This window comes from Toxotes jaculatrix, chromosome 8 (assembly GCF_017976425.1).
Source record: "Toxotes jaculatrix isolate fToxJac2 chromosome 8, fToxJac2.pri, whole genome shotgun sequence".
NCBI classification, from domain to species: domain Eukaryota; kingdom Metazoa; phylum Chordata; class Actinopteri; family Toxotidae; genus Toxotes; species Toxotes jaculatrix.
In genome coordinates, this window is record NC_054401.1 from 3,691,916 (window position 1) to 3,708,362 (window position 16,447).

General features: G+C 42.0%; 1 protein-coding gene across 2 annotated transcripts; it reads left to right on the forward strand.

The window, feature by feature from the left end:
• Window positions 1–635: 635 nt before the first annotated feature.
• col28a1b (collagen, type XXVIII, alpha 1b) lies at window positions 636–16,008 on the forward strand. Of its 2 annotated transcripts, none has more exons than XM_041044748.1 (35): window positions 636–783; window positions 1,291–1,462; window positions 2,134–2,699; window positions 3,825–3,845; window positions 3,936–3,995; window positions 4,143–4,196; window positions 4,288–4,332; window positions 4,411–4,437; window positions 4,553–4,597; window positions 4,677–4,721; window positions 5,595–5,648; window positions 6,742–6,810; window positions 6,933–7,001; window positions 7,431–7,499; window positions 8,076–8,144; window positions 8,744–8,812; window positions 8,926–8,994; window positions 9,467–9,535; window positions 9,845–9,916; window positions 10,019–10,087; window positions 10,171–10,242; window positions 10,809–10,877; window positions 10,962–11,030; window positions 11,110–11,178; window positions 11,264–11,332; window positions 11,595–11,663; window positions 11,749–11,817; window positions 11,978–12,046; window positions 12,185–12,265; window positions 12,491–12,526; window positions 12,844–12,880; window positions 13,028–13,582; window positions 14,314–14,498; window positions 14,701–14,992; window positions 15,290–16,008. In XM_041044748.1, the coding sequence occupies exons 2-35, from the start codon at window positions 1,321–1,323 to the stop codon at window positions 15,460–15,462; spliced, it is 3,597 nt and encodes a 1,198-aa protein (XP_040900682.1). In that variant the 5' UTR covers window positions 636–783; window positions 1,291–1,320; the 3' UTR covers window positions 15,463–16,008. The 2 variants fall into 2 exon arrangements, with proteins under 2 accessions (XP_040900682.1, XP_040900681.1); XM_041044747.1 differs by having other exon boundaries at window positions 1,320–1,462.
• The last annotated feature ends 439 nt before the right edge of the window (window positions 16,009–16,447 follow it).

Consider the following 16,447-nt stretch of genomic DNA (forward strand, 5'->3'; position numbering starts at 1 on the left):
ATAAAATGTGGCAGATTATTAACAAACATTTTTCCTAACTGGTAACTAACTGGCACTAATACATTGCAAATATAGACCACTACTACTCCTACAACTTACAATAAGGTCAAAATCTGCGCTGTACATGGGAATTACACTACATGTCATCTGGTTTTCGCATTAGTGGGCGAGAGAGGAAAAGTAAAATAAACTCATTTGGGACTTTTACGCACAGCATCCAAACAATCTCCAAGCGCAGCAGCTCAAAACACCAACGGGGAGGCAAAATGAAAACTGTATTAACCTTCCCAACTCATGCAAAGAGGGGCACAGGTAGTCTTTTCATTATAATAATAATAACGTAACGGACAGCCCCTGACGGCAAACCACAGTAATAATTCCCCTAATTTTCTTACACTATAGTGTGAGGTACTTTGTTTTGCCAATTAACTAAAGATAAAAGATTTTTCCTCTTTGTGGTGATTTTAAAACTATTGCAATTCATATACAGGACTCTAATATTCCGATAATATTTCCAGAGGAACTTATATTGTGTCTGTGAACAGCAGAGTCAGGACAATAAAGCCCTTTCGCTCAGTTATCAGTCACTGAACTGAACCAGTGCAGAAATTTTGGAGCGGCCCCAGAGCCTCCGGCTACAGACACACAGCTCATCAGCTCATCTGATGGTCCTCACTTTATCTCAGCCCGGTTTAAAGGGACCTGATTCCGCGCCGAAATGCCTCCCAAAGAGCCACAACTGACTGGACTACAAGCACTGACTGCAGCTAAATGAGATCCTAGGTAAAGGATTTAATAACTCTCTTGCATTCCCCCATACAATGTGCACTCTTCATTTATTTATTTGTAGTGTCATGGTAAAGTTTGAATTACAACTTTAACGTGTGTGCTACAGCTTAGACGATTCATTATATTAGTGTAGTCAAATAAGGCAGAATGTTCTTTACATTTACAGATGCTTATTTACTGTGCACAAACTCAATTTCATTACATATATTTCATTGCATTGAAACGTGTTTAGACTAATTCGTGTTTGTACAGGTTATTCTGGCTTTAGATACATGTACATATTCTGTCACACTAATATTGCAGGTGTTTTAGAAGCTTTGTCATTTGAGCAAATTAAAGTACTGTCATTACTGTGAAACTGCAGCTGTACATCTCCCAACACTGTTTGGGTGTGGTTAGTAGGATGTGTGACAGTAACACATACTGCAAAACAAGTGAATGTTATGACACTGACAGATTTTTTTTTAAAACATGCTTTGCATATATTGAATGTGTATGCAGTATGCACTATGCAACCACTTTTCTGCTAGAATGGAAATGTTGCTGAGGGGAAACCTGAGGAGAGGAGTGGGGCTTTGTCTTCTGCTGCTGGCGCTCACACACGAGGCCACAGGCCAGAGAAGAAAGACAGGACACAGGAACAACTACAGGCTGCGTGATGATGGAGGAAATGGTAATTATTTATTTGAGGTATCCACATGCTGGTGGGGAAGGTTAGTCACTGGATCCTGTGGGTGTAACGAATTCCAAGAAGGAGGATCAGACAATCGCCACATAACCGGTTCCTTCCTGGCCTTATATATATTGCGTTTCTATATTTAAAGAGCAACCTGGCAGATCATCAGGTTAAGAAAGACATGTCATATACAGGCCCACATTTGATAAATAAGGATGATGGCTGGCAGTGAAGTCACCAAACTTTAAGTCCCAGGTTCAGGGCTCAGGTCATTCAAATTATTTTTTAGTCTGAAGCTCTGAAATAATCAATGTGAAAACAATGTTTTCCTTTTACACATTTTGCATTCGGTGCAGCTCTTTATGTGCCCATTATTTTTCCATGATGAACCAAAAACAAATTCCACTGTTTCTGGTGGCTAAAGTGGAGTGAGGGAGTTAAATGTTGTATTTAAAGCTTCTCTGTGTGGGACTTGAAAATGTTTGGCTCTGGTGACTCCCAGTGGTATTATCAGGAAAGACACCGTGGCAGACAGCAAAGCATGCTAGGATTGAAATTAATGATTATTTCCAGTATCCTTTAGTTGATTATAAAAATGCCAAAAATATGTGAAAAATGCCAGATTCTTCTGTCTTTTTTGAAGTTTTAGTGGTTTCCTTCTCCAACAGGTTTGACATGTTCGCTGGAGGTGGCGTTCATCCTGGACAGCTCTGAGAGTGCAAAAATATTCCTGTTTGAGAAGCAGAGGGCCTTCGTCTTGAGCTTCAGCACGCGGCTCGCCATGCTGCAGGTCGCTGGCTGGACGATGAAGGTGCGAATGGCTGCACTTCAGTACAGCAGCTCCGTGTCCATAGAACACCGATTCTCCGCCTGGAAAGACCTGGATTTGTTCCACGGTCAAGTCAGCACCATGAACTACATCGGCCACGGCACCTACACCTCCTACGCCATCACCAATGCCACACAGCTGATGGCACAGGAGACGCTGTCCACCAGCGTCAGGGTGGTAGTGCTGATGACGGATGGGGTCGACCATCCTCGCAGCCCCGATGTGATTGCAGCAGCAGCAGAGGCCAAAGGTTATGGCATAAAGTTCTTTGCTGTAGGGTTGTCAGACATCGCCCAGCAGAGTCAGAATAACGCCAAGCTCCGGGCCATCGCCAGCGCACCCCCTCAGCAGTTTGTCCAAAGTCTTCTTGATACTCAACTGGAAGAGAAGCTGCTCAGAGAGATGGTGAGTGTAGACCTCAAGTGAGATGACGAATTAAGATGGCAGCTGTGTTAACATGAGAAACTACAAGCGGCATCTATTTTCTATGAGTAGGGTCAGTTACTGTATTTTGTGTTGTGGGGACACAAATCTCATGTGCTATGCCTGTAAATAATGGCTTTAATTATTATGTGAAAATTCAATTCAAAATTCAAATTTCACTAGTATTGCACATTTTTTTCTGCAAACAAAACCTTACAATATCCAGAATAATTTCAAATTCTATAGTCACATAAAAAGGTTAACTTGTTGTGAATGGGCCGTATCTTCCAAGTGTATTTTTTTCAAGCATAATCAAAAAAAGCATTGGTTTGTTTTACCTTGACTGCCATGTGTCTCTGATTGCACCTCATGGCATTTCAAAGGGTTTGATGATCCATACTTTCAACTCTTCTGGTAATTTGAAAAGGGCCACAGGTAGACATAAGGGGTCCCCAGTCAAAAAGGTTGTGAACCACTATGGTGGACAGTCATTTAGAAGATGCATTAGTGATTTTTGACCATGTGCCACCGATGCTCAAGACTCTACAGCCACAGATTTCACTGAGCTCACTTTTTACGAAGGTGCAAATATCCCTGACGTCAGCTGCTGTTGTCTTTGCTTGGATTTACACCATGCTTACTTCTCAGTCGTTGACGTCCACATGGTTGAGAACCACTAATGATCTGCTTCACACCCCGCAGCCTGTTACAGTGATTGACAGCATGCAGCTTCTCTTTCACAATGGGTACACCCCTCACCCCCACCTTTTTTTTTTCCCGGCACTTTCTGTCCTCACAGCGGGTTCAAACCTCAATCACAGTGTTGTGTCTGGGAGGGCTTTCTCGCCTGCTTTGCATTTTCCACAGTCTCAGAAATGTCAAATATCTGCAGTAGGTCAGGGCTCGTCTGGGGGACTGGAATGGTTTGTTCTGCTGTCCAGAAGTGTGCGATGTTGTCCATTCACATTCATATTTTGCAAGAAAGACACTATATATGTCAGAAAGAAGACAATAACTAACACATAGATACTAAGACAGACTACTAATATACAAAATCTGTAACTAAACTACATTTAACTTTTTTTTTCTATGATGTTTTGCTTCCAGGCTGTGGTTGCATTTGACGGGGTAAGTTATTCCATGTAATTCAGCGTTTACCTTAAGTCTAATTAATTAGTGGGAACCATTGCACTGACTTTGTATTTCTTTCTGTGTTAGTGCCCACAAGCCCAAGTGTGTTTGTGTGAAAGAGGAGAGAGAGGCCCTCCAGGAAGTCCGGTGAGTTTTTAGAAATTGACAAAACATTTTTACTGTCATAAGGGAAAGGGTCTGTCTGGGTTGCTTTGTATTTCTTCATCACCGAACATACATGGCATCATCTTGTCTTATAGCATCTAACCAAGATTTAACTGTTGCTAATTCCAGGGTAGAAAAGGAGACCCAGGCTTCAGGGGGCCACCTGGTCCAAAAGGAGCAAGGGTAAGTCATAACACAAAGAAAGACAGGGTTTTTGAAATGTTTAGGTGTTGGATTTTATGCAGCTCACTGTAAATTGGCTTCTTTTCATAAGGGGGACCCTGGTCTGAACGGTCGACCTGGAAATGATGGTCCAGAGGTAACAATTTTTCCCTCTTTTTCGCACAAACAAGAAAAAGCATCAATGCAGATTTTAAAACTCTTTCATCTTCTACAGGGTCGTCCAGGTTACAAGGGCAACAAGGTGGGTATCTGATTACCAGTTAGCTTTAGCAAAGAGGTTAACGGTTTAATTTTTCTTATGTAAATTGAATTGGCCATAAATAAACAACCAGAATTAATTTGGTGTTGTCTTATAGGGGGAGAGAGGAGACTGTGGCACTCCAGGGGAAAAGGGGGACACTGTACGGTCATTATTTATTAAAATATTTCAATGAATACCACAGACTTTGTCCTCATAATAAATTAAGTGTTATCTTCCAGGGACCTGAGGGACCTCCAGGCCCACAAGGCTTACAAGGCGAACCGGTAGAGTTTTTCTGTTTTGTTGTTTTTTTTTTCCAGTCTAATTTCATGTGTGAAAACATCAAAAGTACATTTCCTCAAGCTTGATATTTAAAAATCTCAAAAACTATCAGATGAATTACAATATAATTTTGTTCAGACATTCGTGATCCCCAGAGGATGAATCCTAATGCCTTTGGTGTTCCCTTGACTTTGCATCTACCGCCACCATGAGTTTCACATTTGTGATCTTGAGTGAAACGATGGGTTAGAAATGTTAGAATTTAATTTATGTCACTTCCACTCCTCAGCCTTCACTCCCCTTAAACATATAGTTCATTGTCTGCTGTTCACATCTATACTCAGGCATTAAGATATGTCGACATAAGACAGTCTGTCCACTCTTCAATATGAAAAATGGAAGTGGAATTTGTCTCTTATTCAGCCCTGCACTAATGGAATGTGAATATTGGATTATCGGTAATCCTGATACTAATGTGGCTATCCAAAGCAGTGAATCCAGGCTTGCAGGATATTATTCTTTTGCAGGAACAGACTTTGTGTGGTGGGATTAGTGCAGGGACCTGGCCGCCCAGCACAACTCTTCCTCCTCTGTGCCACTGGCACAGTGTCAGTATAACCTTGTTATTTTGTGAACTTGGCCTGAGAATCGAAGGACATGAAAGCCGTGAATGTTGATGTTAATCTTGTTGTATTTTTCATTCAGTTGTGGTGGGTTGGTTTTCACCAGCAGCTCGGTCATACAACATGGCGCTTTTTAATTCATATGTGACTGTTTTGTGCTGCTGGATTCAAGTCCTAGATGGGTGGGGAAGAGCAGCAGATACTCTAATGTCATGGCTATGATTAAAACAAACTTTTAAATTTGATTTACAGGGTTCAACAGGACCACTCGGAGATATGGGTCCTGAGGGCCCAGCAGGACCAAAAGTAAGCTTCCTCAAGACCTCATGAGGCATTGACGTTTGGGTTTTGGGATTTTTGCCTTGTGTCATTTCTGCTTTGTTAGTTTCCAGCAGCTAAGAACCAGATGACTTAGATGAGAAGATCAATACCCACTCTCATATCTGTGCGTCAAGTATGGAGCTAGAGCCAGGATTAGCTTAGCTTAATATAACCTGGTTTTCCCTATTAAAAAAAATACACCTCTAAAACTCACTAATTAAGAGGTTGTACTTTGTTACTTGTACCTTAAATGACTAGAAATGCAAAAAGGCCAGTTTCTGCTTTTAGAGGAAGTTCTCCCAACATTTTCATTAAGAGATCTGAAATTCATTCATCAACATCCACAGGCTATGGAGCATTCTGTCAGTAAAAGCATGATTAATTGGTTGACCAAACAAATTTTGCTACGTCAGGTCATTTGGAAGTTTATGGGGTTATTTACTTCTCAGAACAGTGGAATATTGTTCTTCATTTGTCACAAGCCACCATTCACATACAGGGCTTCCCAGACACTTTCCCAAACAACATCTGTATTGATGTTTGGTGAATAAGGGGGTGGGCAATATAAAAATGACCATTAAAATGTGTGGCCAGGGCTAATAAGATGCTGATGTCTCCATCACCATAGAGCTGTCCTGCAGCTTTTTGACAAAGCTGTCTTTATACAGATGAAATCTCATGTGATTTATATCAGGAAAAGTCCAGACATTAATCAAGAGCAAGTTTTACAGAAGGAACAACGTATTGTTCTTTGTTTCTCAGATGACATGAAAGGTTGAAACACAAGTTTGGCTTCACTGATTAAAGAGAGTATAAAAAGTAATCTAACATAATTTAATTTAATTTAATTTATTAGCATTTTAAAAGGTAACCAGTTATGACTCTACAGGTGGTGACCTGCAGCAATGAAGACCTATTTTTACTCATTTAAAACAAACAAATCAATAATAATATAAGCTGGGATGGGATTACATCTTTGTAAAACAACTACCATTGACTACATGCATGTGGTCAGTATTTGTCAGTGTCAAACTACCATCACATGACACACAATCCTAAACTTGTTTATATGTCACAGGGAGACCGAGGACCCAGTGGTGTTCCTGGACCACCAGGGGAAATTGGTATTGGATTCCCAGGAGCCAAGGTGAATTGCTGGATAACAACAAAGCACTAATGAGTGCCAGAGATAGAATACATGCTTTCACTTATTACCAAATTGCTGTCAAGTTCTTCAGGCTGTTGACCGGTGATGTGTGATGCTTACAGGGTGAAAAAGGTATTCAGGGAAGACCAGGTCTCACAGGCTCTGTCGGGATAGGAGAACCAGGATTACCAGTGAGTATGACTGGTCTTGCTTTCTTTGTGTGTACACATTTGAGACAGGGTTAGGCAAATACATTTACAGGGGTCAGAGTAAAAAAATAAAAATAATTTCTGCTTACGAATGTTTTCCTAAACAGCAGCTTCAGCCAGAGAAAGCTGGATTACTAGCGCTAGATCATTTTTCCTTTATTTCCATCTGGTTTTCTTTGCTATTACACATAACACATCAAACGTGAGCATGTTCTGTGCACTTAACTCAAAACCCATTCCAGGATTTCTGGGAACACAAGTTGAAACACTTTGAATTATTTTAAAACCCCTGCTGCCACCTGGAGTACCAATAGGCAAAGTTACCCACTGCAGGTTTTAGTCCGTCTAATGCAGAGTCACAGTGTGTGTAAGTGTAAATGCCGACATAAAATAGCAGTCTGTCTGTTCCAGGGTCCCCCAGGACCACCTGGAGCACAAGGAAACCCTGGACCACCTGGAGAGGGGTTTCCAGGACCGAAGGTGAGTCAGATCTTTGTTTGTCTGTGTCAGTCTGAAGAGAAACTGAAGTCTTAGGTCACAAGACAAGACTGTGTCCTTGCAGAGCCAAAATGAACCAACACCAGTTCCTAAAGCCACCATGCAGATGCTCGTTCAAAGCTGTGTAACATTTGATTGATATGGCATTATAGTATTAACCTGTTAGTAAAGTAAATGTGATAAAAGAAAGAAAAACAGCAACAATAAAAAGAGGGAGAAGATAAAGTGCTAACTGCACTAGGCTAACTGAATCTGAGTTATCCTCGTCTTCATCCCTTAACACCTTTCTCGAGTGTTGTATCTTTGCATATTCTGTGCTGGAGAAAAACATGACATTTGTGCGTTTGATTTGTTTACTGCAGGTGCAAAGCAGAACAGACTGATTCATAGAAATTACAACCAGAAAATGTTTCACTGATTGCAACAAAACATCGTGTGTATACGCAGAAATTCACATTTACTGGCCTAAATATGAAATTTGAAATATGCTGGAATATATGTGTGAAACTTGTGCTGTTAAATTATGAGAATATGTCAGATTTGCTGTTTTTGTTTTAGGGTGATCGAGGATATGAGGGTCCAAGGGGCAATCGTGGACTTCCTGGTGTTGGGGTCAAAGGTGACAAGGTAAATACACTCACCAAGCACTTTATTAGGAACACCTGTACATCTGCTTATTCATTCAGTTATCCAATCATGTTGCAGCAGTGTATAAAATCATGCAGCTGCAGGTCAGGAGCTTCAGGTGACATTCACATCAAACATCATCAGCCAAGGACAGAGATCTGAGGCTGCAGTGGGCACAGGCTCACCAAAACTGGACAGGTGAAGACTGGAAAAACGCAGGCTGGTCTGGTGAATATGGATTTCTGCTGAGGCTGCAGATGGTAGGGTCAGACTTTGGCATCAACGGCATGAATCCATGGACCCAACCTGCCTTGTGTCAACAGTCTGGTGGTGGTGTGATGTTTTGGGGAATGTTTTCTTGGCACTTTGGGCCTTAATACCAGTCAATCATGGTTTGAGTGCCACTGTCTGAGTATTGTTTCAGACCATGTTCAAGAACTACCAAGTACTAATGTTCCTGATAAAGTGCTTGGTGTGTGTGGTTTTCTGATGCCACAGCATTTTTTACCTTTTCATTTTCTAAGTGATTATCAGGGCATTGGTCACTGTATTGTTTGTAAAGCTTTATTAAATGAAGATATGGTAAAATCATTTCTCAGGGCAATCTTGGACCACCTGGGATTCCAGGTCCCATCGGTGCTCCTGGGGTAGGACTTCAAGGAGAAAAGGTAAAAACCGGATGAACAAATGTCAGACGGTTACTTTCACTTTCTGCCATCCTGATCAGATCAGAAAAACCAGTGTTTTCCACCTGCTTTCACCTTCATCTTCTTTCTCTCAGGGTGATCAGGGTCCAATTGGACCGGCAGGACCCAGAGGACCCCCAGGTATCGGAATAACGGGACCTAAGGTAAGGCAGGAGGGGGACGTCCATTAACTGACGATGCCATTGTCTCAGAAACAGAAACAAAGCTAATTGTGATCGTGATTGATGTTCAGCTGATTTGTGGTCTGATTGTTCTGCATAATTTATGGCATAAATACGTGGGCGAAACGCAGCTGGCTTGTCAGTCAAACGCCTGCAAGGAGTGATTTATAAAACATGGTGCATGATTTACAATCTGTGACATTCATTTCACATTCAGTTCTGGTTTTAATGGTTTTTTTTGTGTCCTGTGCCTGAAATTTCACCCAAAAAGAAAATTAAACAAGGAAAAAAAAAAGAGAAATAAAAAATTTACTTTACTACCAGGGATAATCAGAACATAATAAAAAGTGAAATACAAAAATGATTTTTTTTCTGTTGGTACTTGAGTTTTTCCGTGCAAGCTTTCAGTTCTGATTATAGTCGAAACACATACAGAATATTCCACTGTCTTCAGGGGAATCAGGGCCTCACAGGTGAGCCTGGACTGCCAGGTGAGAGAGGAGTGGGAGAACCAGGACCCAAAGTAAGTTCCCTGAACACCACTGGAAACTTCCACCACTTATCACTACGTGTTTCTAGCATAGCTTAGCATTCCATGAAGCTGAGTAGTAAAAGATGATCAGGAAAAATCTAAATGTAAAGCATGCCTCTTTAGAAATAGTCAAGAACCAGTAACTGGCTACAGTGGCCGATGCTCTTGTTCAGACTAATAATTACAACAGTCCAGTGTGAATCTAGAGTGACTCTGAAGTTACTTTCATTAGGTGGTTTATTTCACTGTCCATCAGTTTGCACTCCACTGGTGCTCTTACATGTTATTTTCGTCTCTCAGGGTGACCCAGGGGCCGAGGGCTTACCAGGTATACCAGGTCAACCAGGGGAGGATGGAGCCCCAGGACAAAAGGTAGCATCATGATTTGAAATTTGTTCTCTCTCTCTTTTTGATTTCTTTTAAACTTTTCTTACCAGTCTTCTGCTCCACTGACTTCTTTTCAAATGACGGCAGGGTGACATTGGGTTACAAGGTCCTCGGGGACCTGACGGGCCTCCTGGTAAAGGCGTCCCTGGAGAGAAGGTAACAGGTGTTTTTCACAGTTGATTGTGTACCAATCATATATAAATTTCCAGATACAATGATCTTTTTTTTTTTTTTTTCAGGGAGACAGAGGTGACAGGGGGACCAGAGGCCTTCTAGGTCCAGTTGGTCCTGTGGGGCCAATGGGGCCAAAGGTATGTGTATCCATGGCAGAAGTCCTTTATTTGAAAATGCTATCGTTTTACACAGTAGTGTTAATAACTTTAAACTTCCAATGACGTTGCTGCATCTGCAGAACTTGAAGTGGTGAGAAAAATGTTGTTACATCTGAAAGAAACGATAAACTGAGAAAATAAGACTCGGGTTATAAAACACAGGATTGTGCCCTTAGTTACCACCTGATCTTCCATTTTTCAAAACCATCTAACCTGCAAACCAGCAAGAGGGTGGACAGAATCTGATTTGATAAAAATATAATAGGGTTGCAAGCAACTATGGATCAGTGTCAGTATTGATTAATGTAATGATTATTTCCTCTGTTAATCAACTGGTTTGTAGAATGTCTGCCAATTGTAAATACTGCTCAACACACGTTTTGACATTTCTGTCCAAAACCAAAATCCCCAGTCAACATTTACTACAGTCCATAACTCAGTTATTTTCATATTTCAAGTTTGTAATTTTAAAGAGTAAATTAGTTTTACGGTCCCCGCCTTGTTGCCTTGTCAAGTAGAAGTCTGATAAATGTTTTCTTTTCCAGGGGGAACCAGGAATTTTGGGGCCACCAGGTGCAACTGGACCACCAGGGAGGGGTATAGCTGGTGCCAAGGTAAGCCCATGTGCTGATAAACAAAGCCTTAACCTCCACACAGCAGCAAGGTCGGCTGACTGATCTACTTCTGGGTTTTGTCAGGGAGAACAGGGTCCACAAGGTGGACCTGGACCTATGGGAGAGCCAGGGACGGGTTTAACTGGACCTAAGGTGAGTTCAGCTTAGGTTTACTCTTCACTGATCCTCTCAAGTGAAATAAGGAAGTAAGTGGTGTGTTCTGGTTTTGTAGGGTGACAGAGGGCCACCAGGACCTGCTGGTCCACCTGGACTGAAAGGTGAAGGCTTCTCTGGCCCTCCAGTGAGTATCACAACTTTTTTCATCACTATAAACTCTGTTATCACTTCCCTGCACTGTGTGACCTTCTTTAAAAACTGCGTCTTAGGGACTTCCAGGGCCTCCTGGGTTAACAGGAGAGACTGGACCAGAAGGTGTTGGCTTACCTGGACCAAAGGTAAAAGTTTACACTGGGATAAACAGGAAATAAAATACAGTGTCATCAGCCAAAGGTCAACGTTGTTCATTTCTGTTGCACACCTGATTTACAGTATTTTGTGTGGTTTTGCTTGTTAATTGTTTATTTGTATAGTTGTTTGTTTTCTTCCTTGTTGTGTTTACAGGTGAGACTTTCTGTTTTCTGAGGTCATGTTATCATTATCCATGTGTTGACAATTATCTATAAATGTTTTATTGCTCGTGAACTCTCTTCTGTTCAGGGAGACAGGGGCTTGCCTGGACCTCCTGGGCCTGCAGGACCACCGGGAATCGGTCTGATTGGTCCTAAGGTAATCTGTCACACTGCACACGAAAAAGCTTCGAGAAACCAGTTCATGTTGGTTTCTTCAGAGATACAGTTCTCTTTGCCTGCAGGGTTCAGCTGGTCAGATGGGACCACCCGGTCCACAGGGGTTACCTGGAGAGGGCATTCAAGGACAAAAGGTAGTCTCATGAGTCTGCCAGTGACTAAGACTCCTCAGACATGTTTTTGTCGAGTCGGAGTAAAATGGTTGTTGTTTTATCCTGTGAAAGTTTTAGCCATTTTAGTTTCATCTTGTTTTCATACGTTACTCTTGACATGGACTGTGCTCGATGTTTCCAGGGGGAGCCTGGATTTCAGGGGATCCCCGGCCCCAGAGGTCCTCCTGGACAAGGTCTGCAAGGGGACAAGGTAATGCCAGCAACGTATACAGAATGATTAATAATTAATAAATAATTATTCTTAACTCAAAGTGACACTGACTTCAAAGAAAAGCGAAATGGTACCTTTTTAACATAGGCTGATGAGACTGCTGTTTCTTTCCTGTAGGGGGACCGAGGGTTCAGGGGTGAGAAGGGCAAAAAGGGAGACATAGGAGAACCTGGAGATCCAGGAGCCACCGGACCTTTGGTACAGGATTTTATTAGGCTAACTGAATCTAATCAAAAATTATTTTAAATAAATAAATTATTCCTGTAAATGGAAGTTGACTGGTTTTACTCCCTGGACTCCAGGAGTTACAAACATGTATCTCAGCAGGGGTACGAGAAGAAACCACTTCCTGTGTGATTTATTTGTTCTCGAGTAAATACGACAATACATCAGTAGCTAATGACGGGTTCTTTCACATCACAGGGTAGAGTGGGACAGAAGGGAGAGCCTGGACTCACAGTAAGTACAGGGCGTAGTGCTGAAGCAGTTAGTTGGTTAATTGATAGACAGAAAATGCTTCTCAAAAATTAGAATTTGGTCATTGAATCTCTTTGAATTTGGATTCTTGTTTGGACACAACAGATATAAAGCTTTCAGCTTGGACTCTGGGAACTTTTTGACATTTTATGGAGTGAAAATAATAATAATATAACAATAAAAAATAATGGATACATTTATCAATATGAAAAATATTAATACATCGTAACCTTAATATAAAAAGTAATAAATTGGTGATGAACCAGCTCTAAAAATATTTCATTTTCTGTCTTTCACAGAGGGATGAAATCATCAAAATAGTGAGATCCATATGCAGTAAGTGCTCAGTCACTGACGCTGCCATTTACCATTAAACATTTTCTTGGACTCTTACATTTCAGTCTTTGCTGATTGTTCTTCTCTTACATGACCAATGATTATAAACTCAATCTATCTGGATCTGTTTCCGCTCTCTGTCAACAGGTTGTGGAGTGGTCTGCCGCCAAAACCCCTTGGAGCTTGTTTTCGTGATTGACAGCTCAGAGAGCGTCGGCCCCGATAACTTCAACGTGATCAAGGACTTTGTGAACGCCCTGATCGACCGGGCTTCAGTCAACCGAGACACCACGCGGGTCGGCATGGTCCTCTACAGCCACAGCAACGTGGTGGTGCTCAACCTCAGACAGGAAACCACACGTGATGAGATCAAGTCTGCTGTGCGCTCCATGACCTACCTGGGTGAGGGTACGTTCACCGGCAGTGCCATCCAACAGGCCAACCAGGTGTTCAAGGCAGCGCGGCCAGGTGTGAGGAAGGTGGCCATCATCATCACAGACGGGCAGGCCGATAAGAGGGACTCGGTCAGTCTGGAGAGCGCAGTGATGGAAGCTCAAGGAAGCAACATCGAGATGTTTGTGATCGGCGTGGCGAACGAGAGTGATCCTCTGTACGAAGACTTCAAGAAGGAGCTCAACCTCATGGCCTCTGACCCCGACAGCGAACACGTGTACCTGATCGATGAATTCAAAACACTTCCAGGTGACAATGTGCATGATCATATGATACACATATCAAAGGGTCAGTTCACCTAAAGAAGTGTCAAGTTTTCAGTGTAGAGTAGAAAGTGTAAAGTAACTGACTCAGTCACATTATAAAAAACTGACCGAACCACTAACTGATTCCACAGAATCACAGTTAGTGTGAAAGAGAAGAATACATTTCCACTAGTGGGGAAATTGGGACAGAAAATAAGGATACGAAACTTGAACCGAAACCCCCGAACTTCCTTCACCGCACTAAGAGAGAAATCAGTCGTAACCGATGAGTAAACTGCCACAGAAAACTATTTTCATTGTCCTCTCTCCTCACCACCACTACGAAGACAAGACTCAGGTTCAAGAAGAATCTGGTTCTACATTTGTACATAAAGAAAAAAAAGGAAAAAAATTAAATAAAAAATTGAAATACCTTCTTATGTTGGCACTTGGTGGCAGCAAAGAGCAAAGGTGCCCAGGTGCTGGATAATACACTGCACCTCTTTGTCCACTACACAACACACAGCTTAGATGTTAGTTTGACACAGTTTATACAAATACTACCATGAAAGACACCCAAACCTCCCATATCTTATCTGTAGTTATACTTGGAAGCTACTAACATGAAAGTAAAGCTGTATAAACTCAAACCAAACTGCCCCTGGACAAACAGGTTGCACGGTACACACCTGGATGTAACTGTATATTTACTGTTTTGGTTTTCTGGCCCCTCAGCTCTTGAAAGAAAACTGCTGAGTCGAATCTGTGAAGACGGAGAAAGACACATGTTCAGCTCCATCCCGAGCTCCAGACTCCCACCAGGAATCCCCGAGGTGTCCGGTAACGTTCGGGAACCCCCGTACAGGACGGACACAGACACACCCACCTTCACAGGAGACTTCAGGAGAGTTCAGATGGTGGTGAGCGGAACAAATGAGAACTCCTTCTACTTGTTATTGTCAACTCAGGCTGTGTTAACGGTTTTAAGTATCACCAGAGGTTGTGGAAGCGACTACATGTGTCTAGCAGGATTCACTTTCGTGCTTCTGGGGCTTTGAAGCACATCCCCTGGTCTTCAGTCAGTGTTATCAGTAGATTAAAACCCTCTCTCTTCTGTAACAGCCCGGCCCTCCAGCCTCTAAACCCAACAGAGAGCCCATCACTCCACAGAGATCCAAGCCAGACGACAGAACCTCCACAGAAACTCAGAGATTTCCGTTCTTCGACTGGGAGCCCTTCAGACCAGTGACAGAGTTCCTCCCACAGTTTGAGGTGAAGAACCCCTCACACCATGTCGTGATGACCGGAGCTATCGGGCCGGCTGGTCCCACTCTGAAGGCCCCGTCTGTGGAGAAGACGCCGCCGCCATCTCGGCCGACTCCCCCGCTGCTGCCCTCAGACACCTACGTATCAGGTAAATGCTGAGAGAAGAGTCTGTATGATGGAGAAGTTATTATAGTTATAATATACTTAGAAATGTAGGTTTAATATTTGAAGACCTCAGACAATGAGCACTTCAACAGCGTAGCAACATGAGTTGATATCCTGTAATTAGTTTTAAAGACATTTTGACAATTTGAAAATCAAACTCTACAACAAAGTAGTAAACCTCAACTACTGTCGTGTTGAAGTATTTGAATGAATTTTTCTACTCACGCAGTTTCTGTTGCAGGGATTAAACGAGCCACTCTTTGTTTTGTGTTGTCTGCAGCGGAGCGGTGCAGCCAGACCCTGGACCCGGGACCGTGTCGTGACTACGTGGTGAAGTGGTACTACGATGCCACAGCTAATTCCTGTGCTCAGTTCTGGTTCGGCGGCTGTCAAGGAAACAGCAACCAGTTTGAGAATGAGAAGAGCTGCAGAGAAACCTGCGTGAAGGTGTAACACGCACAGGCCTGTGGTCACGATGATGCACGAAACTGCTCTGACTTCACATGTGACTTTGCCATAAAGTTCACTTGGACTTCAGTGCCTTAGTATTTTTCTTAGCTCCTTTGACGAGGATAGGGACATTAATGGCATAAAAAAAAAGAAAAAAGAAATGGTATAAAAGAATCATTTAAACAAAATTAGCCTAAGAAGGACTTTTAGGTTTTAAATTGTTCAGTATTATTAAATGTGCTTTTTTCTTTCTGTTGGTCGGAGGGATTTCTGTGTTAGCTGTGTGAACAAAGCTAAAACAGAAACATCATGTCTGTGATGTTACTTACACTCTGTTGAGCAGTTCTGTAAAATAAAACAAACTTTTTAACCACTAACATTCCTGTTCAGAAACATAACCCTTTTGTATAATTCAATTATGTATTTTTTATGTCTTAAGTTTTTTTTTAATGTTTATGTTTTTTAATACTGTGTAATGTCATTAAAGAAAAAAAACAAAGCAAATAAACTTTTTAAGCTCATTCACTGAAGGTGAAATGCTGCTGAATTTTTCACAAGGGAGAAATAGTGTTGCTTGTTTTTAGCCGTGTACCTGAAAACAAAACATGTAATAGGATTTTTAAACTCATAATTTAAGAGCTTCAGCGGTGGAAATATTGTATTGCAGTTATGTTCACAGCAATTTGAAGCACCTGATTATTTCCCCCAGCTCTGCAGTGTCAAATTAAAGAAAATTACAAACGCCTGAAAGAGGCAGAGCAGAAAGTTCTATACCATGAGAAGTGCGACAGGGCGATGATTCACTGAGAAACACTTCCTTCACCCCAAAGTTTCAAGCTGGACATGATTACATGTAATTAGCGAGGAGAGGCTGCTCTCAGAACAATGCATCTCCAGCCGGAGGCATAAAAAGCATATGGAGTGCCTATTTAGCTCCGAGGCTGCTTCTTCTTCTTGACTTCGTGGGAACATCTTCTTGAGAAAAATG

Bases quoted from the DNA above. Each gene is read 5' to 3' on its own strand.
- col28a1b (XM_041044748.1), top strand. From the start codon at position 1,321: ATGGAAATGTTGCTGAGGGGAAACCTGAGGAGAGGAGTGGGGCTTTGT. The intron at 11,333-11,594 runs GTAAAAGTTTAC...TCTTCTGTTCAG, and splicing joins TTGGCTTACCTGGACCAAAG to GGAGACAGGGGCTTGCCTGG. The intron at 14,993-15,289 runs GTAAATGCTGAG...TGTTGTCTGCAG, and splicing joins CTCAGACACCTACGTATCAG to CGGAGCGGTGCAGCCAGACC.